The 16,334-nt window shown below is 53.2% G+C and overlaps 7 protein-coding genes across 7 annotated transcripts; 4 read left to right on the top strand and 3 right to left on the bottom strand.

Moving 5' to 3' along the window:
* Positions 1–738: 738 nt before the first annotated feature.
* CTAM01_10566 (uncharacterized protein) lies at positions 739–2,436 on the top strand (the record flags this gene model as incomplete). Its single annotated transcript, XM_060526581.1, has 1 exon — positions 739–2,436. The coding sequence occupies one exon, from the start codon at positions 739–741 to the stop codon at positions 2,434–2,436; it is 1,698 nt and encodes a 565-aa protein (XP_060378829.1).
* A 656-nt stretch (positions 2,437–3,092) lies between these two features.
* CTAM01_10565 (SNF2 super family protein) lies at positions 3,093–6,200 on the bottom strand (the record flags this gene model as incomplete). Its single annotated transcript, XM_060526580.1, has 1 exon — positions 3,093–6,200. The coding sequence occupies one exon, from the start codon at positions 6,198–6,200 to the stop codon at positions 3,093–3,095; it is 3,108 nt and encodes a 1,035-aa protein (XP_060378828.1).
* A 737-nt stretch (positions 6,201–6,937) lies between these two features.
* On the top strand, positions 6,938–7,360 carry CTAM01_10564 (vacuolar ATPase assembly integral membrane protein VMA21; the record flags this gene model as incomplete). The annotated part of the gene is made up of 2 exons (XM_060526579.1): positions 6,938–7,142; positions 7,227–7,360. The coding sequence occupies 2 exons, from the start codon at positions 6,938–6,940 to the stop codon at positions 7,358–7,360; spliced, it is 339 nt and encodes a 112-aa protein (XP_060378827.1).
* Positions 7,361–7,997: 637 nt separating this feature from the next.
* CTAM01_10563 (uncharacterized protein) lies at positions 7,998–9,448 on the bottom strand (the record flags this gene model as incomplete). The annotated part of the gene is made up of 4 exons (XM_060526578.1): positions 7,998–8,647; positions 8,702–8,878; positions 8,937–9,017; positions 9,073–9,448. The coding sequence occupies 4 exons, from the start codon at positions 9,446–9,448 to the stop codon at positions 7,998–8,000; spliced, it is 1,284 nt and encodes a 427-aa protein (XP_060378826.1).
* A 2,059-nt stretch (positions 9,449–11,507) lies between these two features.
* CTAM01_10562 (uncharacterized protein) lies at positions 11,508–12,113 on the top strand (the record flags this gene model as incomplete). The annotated part of the gene is made up of 1 exon (XM_060526577.1): positions 11,508–12,113. A coding segment is annotated over one exon (606 nt), but the record flags the coding sequence as incomplete, so codon positions are not given.
* A 2,111-nt stretch (positions 12,114–14,224) lies between these two features.
* Positions 14,225–14,500, top strand: CTAM01_10561 (uncharacterized protein; the record flags this gene model as incomplete). Its single annotated transcript, XM_060526576.1, has 1 exon — positions 14,225–14,500. One exon carries the CDS (start codon positions 14,225–14,227, stop codon positions 14,498–14,500), a length of 276 nt encoding a protein of 91 aa, XP_060378824.1.
* A 485-nt stretch (positions 14,501–14,985) lies between these two features.
* Positions 14,986–15,834, bottom strand: CTAM01_10560 (uncharacterized protein; the record flags this gene model as incomplete). Its single annotated transcript, XM_060526575.1, has 2 exons — positions 14,986–15,263; positions 15,684–15,834. Coding segments are annotated over 2 exons (429 nt in total), but the record flags the coding sequence as incomplete, so codon positions are not given.
* Positions 15,835–16,334: the final 500 nt, after the last annotated feature.

Here is a 16,334-nt window from a genome sequence, read left to right as displayed (position 1 = left end):
AGTATTGTGGCCTCGGACGCTCTTCAGCCCTTGACGCCGACCTCTCGAAGGCACAACAGACCCTCAATGAAAAGGACGCCACCTGCGTGGTATATCGCGATGGACCCTGCGGTTCAAGCCGGTCCTAGATCGCCGAGACCACGAGGCTCTTCTTTTCGCTACCAACGTGCTGTTCCAAATTGGGCATCAAAGCCACGTCCCGTCCGTAGAAGACCAGTTGCAGGTCCTTCGGGATCCCCAAGTCAGCCAAAAGCGCCCAACTTTGGCAACAGTCCATCCAGAATCCGAGGTCACCCTCTGTCGGCCATGGCGGATCCTGGCCACACCTTTCAGCACCGCGAATCGGTGGCATCCCACGAGAGAAGATTCGGAGTTGCTGATCCACAGCTGTAGGAAGCTGTTCGTCGGAGTCTTTCGCAGCAAAGCCGAGTATCCCTTGTTGCTTCGCCATCAAATAGATCATCAAATCAATCTTTCCGAGCACCTCAACCTCCATCGAGAACCTCCAGCCGGCGCCGGGAAGTGAATCGTTTCGCACGGCAACTAGAGATATATGCTGAACGTAGAAAAGCTGCAGGAGAGCTACCTGTCTCTACCCCGACACCAGAGTCGGTTACATCGATTCACACAGTTACAGCTCTTCTTCCGTATGAGGAACAGTTCCAAGCTGTTGGTCTAGCAGTGACTTCTGAACAGCAGCGTCAGAAGTCGCCGCCCAAATCGTCTCCCAAAAAGGACATGAAGACGAAGAATCCACCAGACATCGAAGCAGAGCCAATATCGAATCGCTCTAGGGACACCAGAAAACAAGCTGAACCAGGCCACCTTCAGCTTAATGGCTTGAGGAGCGCTTCAACAAGCTCATCCAATTCATCAACTTCTGGTACGCAGGTTGCCTTTGCACAACCAGACGCCTGGGAGCTCGCCTTCATCGACGAAGTTCCCGCCAAGAAGGAAAGTTCTACTTCGAGATGTTGTAACCTACCTTGCTTCCAAAATACGAGAGACCAATCGATCGACATGACAACGGGTCGGCTACCTCCCGCTCCGACGCCGACAACAATTGACACGCCAAACAAGATATTGGCAAAATGGGAACCAGTCTACCCCCAGAAGACAGAGGCGCTACAGGGCTGGCGTAAGTCGAGCTCTATAATCGTCGGCCAAATCGTTGCTGACTCTTTCAAAGGTGAGAAAGCCTCTCGAGATGTTCGAGCCAAAACATGGCACGGCAACACGGCACAGCGTCCATCAACCTATCGGCCACTCAGGGAGGCTCCCCCTTCTCGCAACGAGACAGAAGCACCAAGTCCCAAAAGCAAGTCTCCAAGGAAAGCGGTACCTCACGACTTGGAGGACAATAAACCGCCCATACCTCCAAGGGCCCAAGCTCGTATCGATCGTTCGAGGAAGCAATCAAAGGCGCCAAAGCTCGAATCTTCAGGCCCTAAGGGGATACGTAAGGAGTCTCAGCAAAACGTGTTTTCAGATCAGGAAAACTTCCCACCAGGAGATAAAGCCCTTCCTGTCATAGCCAAAAGACCAGTGAAAGCCACCGTATTATCAGAGTCAGACGAGAACACGGTCGAAGTACATGCTCAGGAGTCATACAACACCAAAATCTCCACAGGATCGAAACAGCCAGCTGACGTTGTAGACAAGCCTCTCAGGGTTTCGATTAGGCAGCCTGAACGCAAGGCTAAGGAAAAGGCCGCTCTTCTGAACAAGCCTACACAAACGGATTTTGAGCATCCGCCAATTTTCCAATCTGGGAGGATGTTCAGAAGCCTACCGGGACCCGCAACAGAAGTGGAAAGAAGAGAACGGTCGGCTCAGACGAGTCGCGGAACTATGACACCTAACCCTGCTCTACCGTCCACATGGAAACTGACCTTGAGCTCATCCTCGTCACTTGAGGTAGCCATGGAAGCCGCTTCACGGGAAATGGAGATGCAAGAAGCCAGGCGATCCAGGCATGAGACACTCAGAGGACAAGACTTGGAGGCACAAGCTATTCCCTACATGGCTGCAGAAGCCGAACATGACGAGCCACTCCCAGAGCCCGTTGACGAGGAAGCTCCCTTACCCTCAGCTGAACAACCCGAAGAGGGACGAGAACCGCTGCGAGGTAGTGATAACTCGGACCCCAAGGAGCAGGACGACAAAGACATTGATGACAGAGATGTTTTGCGAGGTCTCCACATCGCCATATCGGCTGCTTGTAACGAAGAGGTCGACGCATGGATCCGACAAAAGACGGGTGTGCGCATTCGTCGATTCTTAGCAGACTTGAAGGCCTTTGAAACGCTGGGTGAAGAGGCCCAACCGGATCCAGCCAAAGAGCGCGCGAGGAACAGGAGAGCCGACTCGAGGAAACTCAAGGCACAGATTCGACAATCTAAAGCTGCTAGGGAAGCAAGAGCAGCAGCACAGTGACATCGACGCATGGGATGTTGTTACTGCTTGCGAAGATCAGGAAAAGGGCTTGACTTTATGTAGTAGTTTTAGATTCTGTGCCACTACCACTAAGGGGCACCAATCCTAATTGTCTACCTCACTGCCTAATACCATGTTGATTCAACAATGTCGGCTGGCTCGTAAGCCGCCATTTATAGCAGTTTGAGGCCCGGGGGACCGTGTGAGACTTGATGCAATTCATGTAGTTCATTCAGCCGAGGTTGCCCTGATAGGTCCCGATCCTCGTCTATCGTCTAGACCGAATAAGTCTTGTCTTTTCTATCCTTTGTCCGGACCATTATCCCAAAGCTGAGGAGGACTACCCACGCCTCTCCCCGCGGCCTCCCCTCCACTCACTTCTTGTCTTGGGTCCCTCCTCGCCGGTCATCTCTGAAATATAAACCTGGCACTCTTAGTGGTGCCTCATGTCTCTCTTGCCATGATTAATACAAATGTTTCTGGACCCCTTACTCGCTCGCTCTTAATGTTGTGGTACTATGTCGTACAACTCTGAACAACGCTGGACGGATGTAATGTGGGCCGCAAAGGCGGTCAACCGGAATGAATGCGGAAAGTGTGTCGAGTCGAATCAAATAAAATGATCTCTTTTTGTCTCAAGATGAGAAGACGTCGAATCATGAAGGAGTCAACTGATCCGCCATCATCTTTCGAACCTCCTTCTCCAAGTTCTCCTCGGCATTCTTGTCGTCCAAATCCTCCACCGCACCAGTGACCTTCTCGGCGAGCTCAATCTTCTTCTGACAGGCCTTGTAGATGAGCTCCTCAATGGTGTGCGATGTCAGCAAGCGAATCACCTCCACATCCCGCGTCTGGCCGAGGCGGTGAGCTCGGTTCTCGGCCTGAATGTCGTCCTGCGGGTTGTCGGATTGATCAAAGATGATGATCTTATTGGCAGAGGTCAGGTTGATGCCAGTGCCACCAGCGCCCGTCGTGAGCAGAAAGGCTGTGATATCTGTATCGTTGTTGAACTCGTCAATCAGATCCTGGCGCTCGGCGACGTTGGTCTGGCCATATAAGACGCAGTGCCTGATGTTATCAGTGTGAAGGACCTCCCGTAGGATCTCAATGACCTTTGCAAATTTGCTGAAGACGAGGACGCGGTCGCCGTTGTCGCGATACTGGTGGATGAGCTCTAGTAGCTTGACGACCTTGCCACTGTCCATCCAAGAACCCTCAGGGACGTCAAGATGCCTGATACAAGCGTAATCACGGCACCAGAGATGCAGCTCGAAATCGGAAGAATTTTGCAGCTCCCCAATGAGATGGTCAATCCGCGGTTGTTGCAGCTCGGATTGCGGAACCTCTCGCATCAAAATATTCGCCATCTTCTCAACCTTCTTGTTGTCAAAGTAACGACGGAATAGTTGCGGGTGAAGAGCCGCCTTCCGAAGCTGCATCCAGCTGTTGTTTTGGTCGCTCTGACGCCCGGTTGTCGTCTTCTTGACCGGGCCAGCCTTGAAAAGTCGCTCGTAGTCCTCGTACAGTTCCTTCTGTACTCCTGGTGCCAGATCGCAGTATGCGACATTGCAAATCTTGGCCGGCATGTCAGAGAGCACCTGCTGCTTGCGACGCTGCAGGATGAACGGCTCCAGAATCGTTCTGGCTCGGCTGACACGCTCGCCGTAGAGGAAAGCACCATTGTTGACATCGCGAATGGTGACCTTTTGGCTGAACATGTACTGGAGCTGGTCCATCCGACCGTTGAACTGGAGTGGGTCAATGAAGTTCAACAACGCCAGCATTTCCATCAAGTTGTTCTGAACAGGTGTTCCGGTGAGAAGCATTCTCCAACCGGCCTTGATCCTGATCAAGTCCTTGTAAATCTTGGTCTTGGGGTTCTTCATCTTGTGCCCCTCGTCAAAGATGGCTGCGGCTGGCTGCAACTCTCGGAGAGCCTCCAGGTCCTCCTCGGAGCCGACTTGGGTATAGGTTGTCAAGACGACGTGGTAGTCCGCCGGGTTCTCGAGCATCTCGTATGCTATCTCTCTACGTTCGGCTTGAGGACCTTGATATGCAAGAATCGAGAGGTCGGGAGCAAAGCGCTGGAACTCTCCCATCCAGTTTGAGAACGTCGACGGTGGTACAACCACAAGATTGGGCCACGGCCTCTCACCCTTTCCGGTTTTCTCGTAGTTTTCGACAAGATGACAGATGAGAGAAATGACCTGGCAAGTTTTGCCTAGACCCATCTCATCGGCTAGAATGCATCCGTAGCCACTGTTGTACAGGAGGGACATCCAGTTGAGACCGAACAGCTGAAAGGGACGCATAGTGCAGTGCCCATCCATGAACTCCGGCTGGCAGGAGATTGGCGGCTCCGAAAGCTTTTGAGTGTGGAAGCTTGTCGGTGTCAGGGGGAGGTCGCTGTTAGTGGAGGAGCTCTGTGTGCTCCGTTTCTGACCCTTAACATCGAGGTCCCATCGGCTGATCTCCTGTTTGACCTTGTTCGCCTTCTTCTCGCATTCGGCTACCACTTCGTCAATGGCATTGACGCTGCGAGTGAATTCCATGATTGCATCGACCAGGGTCTCTCCAATTGGAACCTTGGGCCTCCTGCTGCGAGCGTTTGCCTTCTTGGCCACCGAAACGGCTTGTACCTCGCTAATGGTATCGAAAGGCCTCTTCGTCTCAATAATCTTCAGCTCGTCCATCTTGATATTCGTCATGGCTGACAGATCCGCGATCGAGCTGGTGTTGATGGCTTGGAGAGCCTTGTCCTGCAGGCTGTCCTTGACTGCCTCGTTCAATTCATCCTCGTTATCAAAATCCTCGTCTTCATTGTCATCGGGAATGATGATAGGCTCGTCCACTTTGTCGGCGGCAAGCTCGTCTAGGGACGGCTCGTCTTCGTGAGCCTGCTGGGACGCAGGTGGAGATCTACCGGGGCGACGACCTTGCATCAAGCGCCTGCGCTTGGGCTTTGGTGGTGAAGGGGTGGTGCTTCGAGAAGGTGTTGGTAGAGTCGGGGCATGTCGCCCGAGTAGTTTTGGCTTGCTGGGTGAGCCGGGTCTGCCTGACTTGCGGTCCATGTTCTTTGTTCCTTCGTCGCCAACGGTTATGCTTGGCTTGGTAGAGCTCACGAAGCTGTTGACTTTGGGCTTCAGATGCCGACCATCCAACAAGTAGTTGATTGCGTCCTCAACATTATTGTGGCATGCGGTCAAAGCTTCCTTATAGTATTGAACCGGTATCGTGCCGTTGAGCGCCTCAGAAACCTCTTCAATCTTCTTTTGCAGCTTATCCACCGAAACGTACTCAAAGTTGGCGACATGCTTCTTGAAAGATGTCTGGCTGATATTGCCACGGGACGTTCGGTCATCTTCGTCATCTGACGAGCCTTGTATGAGCACAGGCTCCGCCGAGGGCCTCTTCCGCGGGTTGGAAGGCGCTTGTGACTTGGGGGGCGGCTGAAATCGTGAGCCGGGGGGCACGAGGCGTGAGAAGTAGCTGGATTTGTTCTGGAACGGCGAGGATGCGGGAACCTCAATGACTGAACGCGAAGAGGGGGAGGAGGAATGATCGGGTTGCGTCTTGGCTTGGGACGCGAGTGACGTTCGATTGACAATTTGCGTCGCTTGTGTCTGGTAGGGGGATTCGGGGATCGTCTCGTCGGCGAGCTCGTCGGCGTCGTTACCGCGACGAATGCCTCTGATCGGTGACGTGCCCATTGCCGAGCTGCCCACCGGCGGCGGTGAGGAGCTGAGGGTATAGTTGATTACCATGGCTCGTATAGATGTGTTTGTTGCTTGTGGGAAGTGAGGTGGAAATTGGGAAGTTGACAAGCGGAGGTACGAAGGCGGACAATGGTCGATATACAAAGGCGGGGAGAAGTTTGCTCAAAGGAGTGAAGGACTCGAGGACTTTGCTGCTGTGAAGATGTCGATTGTCGAAAGGCTGTGCGAGATAATTAACGCTAGAGCAGGAGAAATCGCAAGTTAAAAGAGCAACAGATTGGGCAATTGCAGGTATCCGTGCCGCCTTCCAAGATGTGGGCGCTCCTGAGCAGGCTGGCAGGAGAGGGCCGAGATTGATTTTGAACCGACGGCGGCACTGGAGTGGGAATTTTCTGGGGCAGATCGCAACGCCCCCCCCATGTCCGTTGACACGGGAATCCAAAGAAACGCGCTTAGACGAATCCCCATAGCGCGTCCGCACGTGGTTGGCGTCATCAATTAAAACACCGTGCGGACAATCATCCCTTCGAACTGTGGGCACTGTCTTTTGACTTCACGTCTCGTTTTTGAGGAGACCTCTAGCAGCAAGGCTCAATGAGCGGGACCATCAAACTCATAAGCCCCAACCGACGTTCATCAACTCCGGGTCTTCCGCAACGTCCTCGACTGACAACGAGCCTATTTCAACGTCGATAATCAACACCTTGTAAGTTTCCTGTCCCTTAGCACAAGCTATACGAGACCATGCGCTTACTTTACACCTTTTCCAAATCAAGATACACGTCATGGCGACCCGACGCATCGTGGCCTCGGAGAAGACCATCCTCGAGAAGGATGATGTGGTTGGTGCCAGTCCCGCTGCTGGCGACAAGTCCAACATCACTCCTGCTGTACCAATGGATGTCATCTTGAAGCTTCTTGGATTCACGTTGGCCATGATTGTGTTGCCCATCGGCACCTACTTTGCTACGGTCGACTTCCTTTTCAAGGGTAAGTAAGCTGCACTCGTGTTTCTGCCCTTTCCCATTCCACTGCCAACCACGATTGGACGCGCCCGATTAATCTGATAACCAGGCAATTCGACATTTGCCGGCGCTCTTGCTGCTGTAATGGCCAACGTGGTATTGATCAGTTATGTTATCGTTGCCATGAAAGAGGATCAGAGCGACCAGCTGGAAGCGAAGAAGCAAGGGAAAAAAGACCGTTGAGATTTGGGACGGGCAGTCAATCGACACCTTGGTGCCTGGGGTGGCAGCCTGGAACGCGTTTCACAGTTTCCGTAGGAATGAAAGTTGTGTCACACATCCCTCTCTCTCATCAGAAATGTTACACTGTTGATGGCAAGTTTACCTCTATTCAGGAGATTATATTACGTTGATCTGGTCTTCTTCTAAGACCTGGCTTATTGAAAGCCACACCAGTGTGATAATGAAGCCTTACCAAATTTCCAACGCCTGAACCGCCAAGTCATCCCCAAGCATTGTAGATGAAACATTGTCGTCAAGTCACCATCAAGCCTCCATGGCTGCCGACTTCGCCCTCGTAATCGTAAACTGGATCCTGTGCATATACCTCGATCCAAACAGTGTGTATTTCGTTGTTTTTTTGAATCAGAAAATAGATAGCCATACCTCTCGGCTATACTCTCAAATTGACGACCCACCTCAAAATAGGAACGGCCGTCTCATCAGGGGAGAAGGGTACTCCGGCAACTCCACACCAGTGGCATATCAGGTATAAGCCGATCTCTGCCCGAGAACACCATTACACATCCAGAATCTAAGAAAATGGGGGTATCGACAACGTTAAAACGAAAACCAGCTCATATCTCATGCCTTGTGTTGTTCAAGATGATTTGCTGAAGCGCTTAGAGAACCAGCTCTTTCTCTTGGCCGGCTCAGCAGGTCTAGGCTGCGCCTGTTGCTGCTGTTGCGGTGGGGAGGCGCCAACTGGTCTCCGAAGGACGTTCGCGCTCTGTTGCTGAGGTACCTGGGCTCCGTTGTTCACAGCTTGATAGGCATGTCCCTTTCCATTTGGCGCGCCATTGTCAAACTTGAGAGCAGACGCCTGGTACCCTTGGTCCTGACTGAAGCCAATGCCATAATCATTGGTGGGTTCAGGCCTACGAGCCGGACCGCCACGCTCAATAGAGCTATTGTCGCTACTAGTCGGATCGGTATGGTAGCCTGCATGCTCTCCGGAGCTTCCACTTGCGGCGGCTGATGTAACAGTCTCGTATGAGCGGTCCTTGTTGGGAAGGGGATAGATGTTCTGATCGCCGCGAGCGTAGCCGTTCATGTGGGGATCGGTCTGCGTCCTGGGAACTCTCTGTCGGTAGGGAATGTTGTTGCCGCCATTGTAATGTCCTCCACCATTTTGGTATTGATCGTAGTAACTCTGTCGATTAGACCCCATCTCAATCTGACCGCTTTCGGGACGGAACGAGCCCGGGCGACCGTTGTAGTAGCTGTCATGGGGATGGCGTCCTCCACTGGCTATATAATGGATTAGCTAGGCTGTGCAATCAATCGGTGAGTAGATAAACTTACTGGCATAGTAGCTGCTGCGCCTGTTCCATGTTTGGACCGACTCTGTATCTGAGCGAATATAAGACTGTCGCCGGTCTCGGTCACGATAGCCTCCATCAATGGCGGCCTCGAAACTGCGAATGGTATCAAGGGGTCGTTCCCAACGGCTACGTGTGGGATTAGATCGGTCGGGTTCGGCTGAGAAGCATGGTTAGAAAAAACCGGGTAGGTTTGCGGATCCAGAGCTGTAGCGTACCAATTGGGGCACCGGTGGTGTCCTTGTGCTGAATGGCGCGCAAAGGAGCCAAGGAAGTCTTGGTCATTGCCTGAACGGCGGCTTCGGAAGCTGTTAGATATCTTACAACCGACATCACAGGAGAGTGGTAACTTACAAGGTTCGGCCTCACTCATGGCGACGGTAGGATCAGCTTTACTGTGTAATCTCTTTGCTTCCTTCTCTTCAGGTGTCTCGTGGAGGTCGATCTTGGGGTGACTGCCAGAGCTCTTGTGGGATTTGTTGGACTGGAAACTGAAGGTTCTCGGCCGGGACTTGGAGCGTCTATGGGGAGTTTGATTCTGGGCGTGGGATGGGGACTGCGCCTGGGCGTTGGGAGGTGGTTGAACAGGCTGAGGCTGGTCGTACTGCTGCTGATAAGGCGGGAATTGGGACTGGCCGTTGTCGTATGAGTCGGGGCCTTGTTGGTGATAGTGGTGATTCGGTTGCTGGTGCTGGGGAGGCAGCGCGGGAAGTGGATGGTGTTCAGCCATGACGGGCGACTGGGGAGGGTGCTACTTTTAATTGATCTGTCTCGCAAGTAGGCGGGTTCAGTGGGCGCGGACCTGGTCTCGGCGAGCAAGGTCGATGGATGGAGCTATTGCGTGCCTTATCGCGGGTCAGCAAGGGGAAGAGTGGGCGGGCGGTTCCCAGAGGTCGCTAGCGAGGCGGCCAAGGTTGCGTTTTCCAGGGGTGAGCGTGAGATGATGGAGCGCGGTGGAGCGTTGGAAGGGGCAGAATAGTGGAAGGGAAGGGGGTTTGGGGTGTGCCGTATGCCTGAGTGTGGTGTTTCTGCCGACAGCTGGGATTGAAAGTGGATGCAGAAACTAGCAGAGAATAGTGTACCCGTGGACCGGGCTGTTTCCAGTGTTCCACTTGTTGACGATGTGTGTTGTATGAGAAGCAAATCTTCGGGGACGGAGAACAAGCAGTTCGAGAGCAAGTTGAGGTGCTTGTGTGCTTGGGAGATGTTTTTTCTTTCTTTCTCAGATACTGTCGCAAGGGGGCAGGAAAGCAGGGAACTGGGTGTCTCGAATGTGGCTGGGGGTGAGGTTGAGTCGACAACCTGGAAGGCACTTGACTTGGTACGAACGGCAACGGCAACAACTCCCAGCCGATGAAGCTGCCCAGGTGGGCTGCGGTGTGGTTGTGGTGCCGAGCTGGAAGGAACGGCCAGGCAACCCGACGACAACAGCGATCCAATGAGATGGCGACAGAAACACCAATGACAACGACAAACCCCAGCTGAGGGTACGGGAACGGGAACAGTTGCAGGTGCAGGTGCAGGTGTTGTTGCGATGGAGGGTGCTCACGGACAATTCGGTACGTACCTTGCCTTTTTTTTTTGGGCCGATGTTTCGATCCTTGGTACGGAGTACCTTATGCAGCGAGGTATTGCTGCAAGCTTGGTGTATCTTGCTGCAACAGAAGCAAGAGAGAAAAAAACGGGAGGGAGTCTGAATCTGACTCTCGCGCTCTCCCAAGTCTCAACTCTCGGATGGATTCTGATGGGATTTTGGGAAGACAACTTCGGGCGAGCGACGCCAGGATGTTTGCTGGAAAAGCGCTAGGGCGATTTGAATTGGAGGCGTTACAGGGAAGGAGGGTGGCCGCAATGGGTTAAGCGTCACGTCTTTTTTCGATGGGGTGGTCGGACGCTGGAGTCAGGTCCGGCGACGTAGGGGAAAAAGTGGTGACTGGGGGGCTGGGACGCTCAGGGACGCCGGGGCCAGCAAGTGCTGTCCTGGTGCTGTAAACTGGGTCTGCCCAGACGGCAAGCGCCTCCTACTTGTTGATGAGTGTCTTGGTGATGTGATGTTGCCGTTGGGTTTCTTTTTCCGCCGGCTGGTTCTTCTCCTGCTGTTTGCTGCCAATTTCTTTCTGCCCAGGTTGAAGAATTGACGTGTGTTCCGATATAAGGATGTAAGGATTTTTCTGGTTTTGCTTGGCCGGCTGTGGTTCTTGGCTTTTTGTGTTAGTTCTGTCGCTCTTTCCTTCTTTTTGAGTGTCACCGGCAGTTGCAGCAGGGTGCGGGCAAGCTGGCAGGGTTCCCATCGACCTGAGCCTTAGGTGAGAAGGCTTTTCCTGACAAAGGTACGTACCGGTAAAGAAAGTATCCTGTTTCCTGGCTTTACTTTGGACGGGAGGGTCCTTTGAGGGCAATCAAGCCGTTGCTTCTGAATCTGACGTTCTGCAGCCTTCTTCGAGCGTTTCGTAACAAAAAACGAGTAAACTGGGTATTATGTTTGATATTGCCTGTTGATCGATGATCGAATGCGACGTAGTTGGCGCGTTTGCAGGCGGTTGGTGGTGGGCCCGGAAGGGCTAGGACGTGGAGGCCGTCGATCGTTCGCTTGATGTGCGTGGTGGAACTGGATGGGCAATGCCAATGGCGGTGCAGAGCAATGCGAAATGCTGTCGTTTCCGAATGGCCAATTTCGCCCCTGTCGTCGTCGGTTTGTCTGTCTGGAGACTATCTGGCTATGGCTGACGTCAAGCGGCGGTAATCCTCACGTGTTTCAAAGCGCCTTCGCGTGGTAGCTCGAGGTACGGTATGGCGGAACGCAGCGGTGTCCTTTTCCCCTTTCCTTTAATTTGCTTTTTTTTTTCCTTCTTGTCTTTCTCGGCCCTTCCCTTTCGGCCCTTGGCCTAATGCGTCCTGGAATGGAATGGAATTGGATCGAGAAATTGTCGATTGGGGGGTGCTTCTCAGCTCCTGTGCTTCCAGGACCAATTTGTCCGGTCGCAGAGCACGAATTTTGGTCTTCGCTCCGTGTCGGACGTTTTACGTTCTCGGGTCTGCGTTTCTGCTCGCTGTCCCAATGTCAGCCAATCTATTTTGCATCCATGTGGGCGATGGGTCCAGTGTCTTCTTCATCCCACGTCGCAGCGCCATGCATCGTGGCACGTCCTGGCGCCGCAGCCGACCGCTGCTTGCAGATGATGGACGACCCGTGGGGACCCAAAAGAAATTTCCACCTCTGTGCGTACCTGGTTTTTCTTTCAATGGCCCCTTGCTACTTTGATTATCCCGGACGTGGACGGGTCGCTTGTCGGATCGCTCCGAACAGTGAGGTTTTATCAAATTGCCTTATTATAGATGGTGCTCCGGAGATTGGAAGGGCGTCGATAGCGTCCAAAGCCAGGTCGGGTCAATGACAATGACTGGTCAGCGAAAGAAGGTCGAGGTGGCAAATGATAAAATATGGCGAGATGCCAGTGTGCGTGGTATAGGCAGCGAGTGTGAAAGGTGATTCACTGTAACCCTGCAGGTGTTGAGGCAACGAGGTGGATTAATACGTCGTCAAGTGTGGATGTGAGTGAATCGGGCGAGACCTTTTGGAGGTGTAACAAGGCCAAAAACATAAGGATGGCTTAGAATCCCAACGCAAAAGCGTGGCGGGAGGCCTTGGGTATCTATACGAGCCTCCAACTCAGTTGGGCCAACGAAGGAAGAGCCGGCGACAGAGTGTGTGAGTGCGCGTGTGTGTGACTGGAGGGAAGGCCAGCTGAACAAGGTGGTGTGTAGTGACAAGTCAATGATGATCTCGACGACTAAAGCGTAAAGGTGTGGCCTGTCCTGGTCTGGCCTGTCATGACATGCTATGGCAAGAATAATAAGAAGCTCCGGTGGTACCTATCGTACCTTATGGTCCTTCCCTCACTGAAACCCGTACCTTGCTGCCATTAGGTTACTAGGTAAGGTACTTCATAGTCGTACGAAGCTTTAGAGAAGGTCGGCGCCGATGGGTCCCGCACTTACTTCACGACAAGGGAAGGAAAGAGTGAGGAAATTTTGACTTCGGGGACCTTTCTTTCCCAAGGTCCATTTATGGCGTGGCCTCATAAGAAAACCTATCAAAGGTATCCATGTACCTTTAGTACCTACCGTACGTATGCATACAGGGAATGCCTATCAAACGATGCGGCCTAGCAACTAACACAACCACACAACGTACGACTCCCTCGGGTCTCTCCTCAAATGTCCTCTCCAGGCTCTTAGCATGGGAAAGAAGCTGTACTTCGAACAGATGCACTGCTCCATACAGCCCTGCCTGCCTCGGCCGCACCCTGTTCTCAAATGCCGGGCTTTCCATCGAATGACAGGTGACCGCGCGGGCAGCAAGATCAAACCTTTCTGTCCAGCCTTCCAGTTGACAAGGGGCCAGGATCTATAGAGTCAGAAGAAGATACCTACTGCAGTAGCAAGATGGCCGGTATCGAGTACTGCTCGGATGCAGTGCGCCAACGTCGTCAACAACATTCGAAAAGCTCCCTCCCCCACCGTGCCGGTCTTTCTAGAAACCCAGCAGCCTACTTGGCACAAGCTGCACTGCAGCTGGCCGCAAATTGACGCAGAGGAAATCAAAGGCCTGGCCTTGCATTCCATCTCAAAATTCCAATTGTTATTGCCCGCGTCTGCTCGACCTCCACAGTGCACCCACCCGCCTTTTCCACCTTAGCCGTCTCACGCCCACCTCCCATAACCTGTCACAACCTCCCCAAGCACGTTCCTGGCCTGGAACTCGAGCTTGACGTGTGTTGCCCTGAGACTCCAAACCGCGTGCGTGTACCTCTCAGAATCAGACGCAAGACAAGCACCGGTCAATCAACGGACTCTCAACCATTGGCAATAAGAGGGGTGCTCAGGTGGAGGGGAATTCCTCAAGCCCGCGCCATTACGCGTTTCGCCCCTCATCAACCATCCCACCCGTCCAACCCGTCCAACCCCAGCACAGTTATGAGGTTCCATCCAAGAAAACCTTAGCCTTAGTCCTGCAGGCTTGTAGACGGACGACAAGACCCGATCAGCCACCACTGCCACTGCGCCGAACCAGGATCGACGCCCGGCCAGCCATTACTTCCAGTCAATATTGAGGACAACCGCACACAATCGACTACCTACCTACACTACCTATCATGGTACACGGTATCTGTACCTACTGTACGCGACTGTTTGGGACTTCGTACATGCAAATCGGCGAGGTCGCTACCAGACGGCGCACGACGGGCTTTCATCATTCCCATTCCGCCGCTTTGTTAAATCGATGCTACTACAAACTCCCACCTTCGCTGTACACTATACACGGCCATTCTTCCCACTGGCCAGCGTTGTTGCTGAGCGAGATGCGGCCGCATGGAAGACGTGCGTCGGGGAAGCACAACAGTGGTTCAGTCTGAAACTTGACTGCCTCTGCATCATTCAAGCAGGCAGTCAATCATGATTGTCCTTTCCGATCCCGAACGACAAATCACTCGGTCAGTACCTTATGTGGTTTGTCTGTCTCGCGGGAGCGGGGCTGCGTTGCGACTCATGGAAATTCTGGCACAGCGCCTCAAACACAGTCAGCCAGCATCTTTCATCTGATCCTCGATCCTCAGATGCCATTAGGACCGAACAGCATCTCGACAATGGACCCCTAAGGCCGAGATACTCAATCACTTGGACTAGACGCCAAATGGCAGCGAGGATCATGCCCGTCCCACCGCCTCTCCCTCTCAGTGCTCCACGTTGTCAACTTTTGCCCAGCCCGAGCTTGGGGTGAGATGTTGACCACCCCTGCAAGCCGGTGGACTTCGTGTTCAACGGCCGGCCATACGAAGGCTGACCCGTCGCAGTACTGCGAACCTGCAAGGTCCACTTCCAACCGAGAGTCCGGAATATCAACTTGGCTGCCAGACCGCCGCATAAAGCGTTAGTCTTCAGCTCTGCTCGTCAACTCCCGCGGGTTCCATATTGCATAGTCGAGCTGCGCCTCAATCACAGTTGCACACATGACGCGGATCGATGGCTTACGGTACGCGCACATCAGATACGTGGACGTGTGTACGGAGTACGGGCCAAGTTGCCTCCACAGGGCCGTGAAGGTGTATCCGCTCACTCTTCTACAATTCGTGCCCAGTTCTACACCATATACCAGCCTGTAACTCGGATTTAATTCGCTTGCATCGAGTCTCACAATCAACGGCCAAGGGACCCCAATCGTACCCGTGAAGTCTCTAGGAACGTTTCCATTGCTTCGAGATTTTTCTATACATGTCCAACTTTCTCTGATATCTCCCGCCTTCCCGTATCAAAAATTTTGCGCCTGTCTTTGCAGGAGCCGGTGAAGGAACGCAGTGTCGTGCGGAAAGTCTGGACAAAGCCTGCATCATCGCAGGGTCCTTCCGATGTTGTACCAGCTCTGTATCCCTTCAAGCCGGCGCGGGGTTGCCACTGTCTCTCAGTAGGTATCGTGTTTGATATCTCCATACTTGCTGGATTGGCAATACGGTGACCAGCCGGGGTCGATAAGTCACTTTCGCCTTCTACAGTATACACACACACACACACACACACACACACACACACACACACACACACACACACACATATACACACCACCAGACGAATGACAGGTACATCGAAGGAAGGAAGGGTCTTGAGGCCCGAGCTTCTGGGTAATTCTCTCCATGTTTCTACTGATCGGCCAGCAGCCTTCCATTTTCGCCGCAGAGCACCCAGGTTTCCCCGTCAAACCTGAAATTAAAATAGAACAACGCTTGCCAGCCAGTCATCGACGCTTGCTAGTTTTGCCTCGAAGCATTCTCTGATATCAAAATGCGTGGAAGAGATACCTATGTCAAACGAGAGCTTCATCACCCTACTCATCTCACCCTAGTCACCTTGCATCTTTACGGATGCTCAGTGGTGTTGCGGTATCGAAAACCGGAATCTACGTTCAATACCATGCTTACACCAACATCCCACACCAAAGCTGAGGAAAAGCAGAAAATAGAGCAGAAGTCGAAGGCCAATGGCATCGCGCCGAGCTAAGACGGCCGGGGCTTCCGACGGCTGGTACGGTGAGAGTTTGTAACCCTCTTCAAGCTCGCGCAATCTAGTTACAAGACATGCCAGCAACTGCGTCTATGCTGCAGCCGGGCGGGCTCAAGCAACAGCCCCCTCCCACCATATGCGCGAGACCAATTAACTGGCCGCAGCATGCAGGCTCGGCCAGGTTCTATCAAGATCCCCTCGTTCTTGGAGGCGCAAGTTTGGTCTTTACTGCACGCTATCCAGACAAAGTCGGGTCGGGTTTACTTCCGTGGCACACCATATCCTTGGCCACGCACCCTCTTCGGCCTGTTTCGCACACCACGCCTATCGTGGATTTTGAAAGCCCCGATTGTTGGTCGGGAAATCCCTCCTCAAGCTCTCGCTGCTAGGTGGGTTTCGTCCTCTCTCCATCTCCTCCCACCTTCATGATTCGACTCCGTCGTCGCCCTGTCCTTGGCGTTTCGCCCAATCTCCAACCTTTCGCCTTGCCTAGGAATACTTTTCAGCGTGCCCGGTTATCAACTTATCTCGATACCCTCCATTGATGGCCATCACCGCGC

The sequence above is a fragment of the Colletotrichum tamarilloi genome, assembly GCF_030869305.1.
Source record: "Colletotrichum tamarilloi strain Tom-12 chromosome Unknown Scaffold_49.1, whole genome shotgun sequence".
NCBI classification, from domain to species: domain Eukaryota; kingdom Fungi; phylum Ascomycota; class Sordariomycetes; order Glomerellales; family Glomerellaceae; genus Colletotrichum; species Colletotrichum tamarilloi.
The sequence above is the reverse complement of the archived record's forward strand: the minus strand, read 5'-3'. Positions and strand labels throughout refer to the sequence as shown.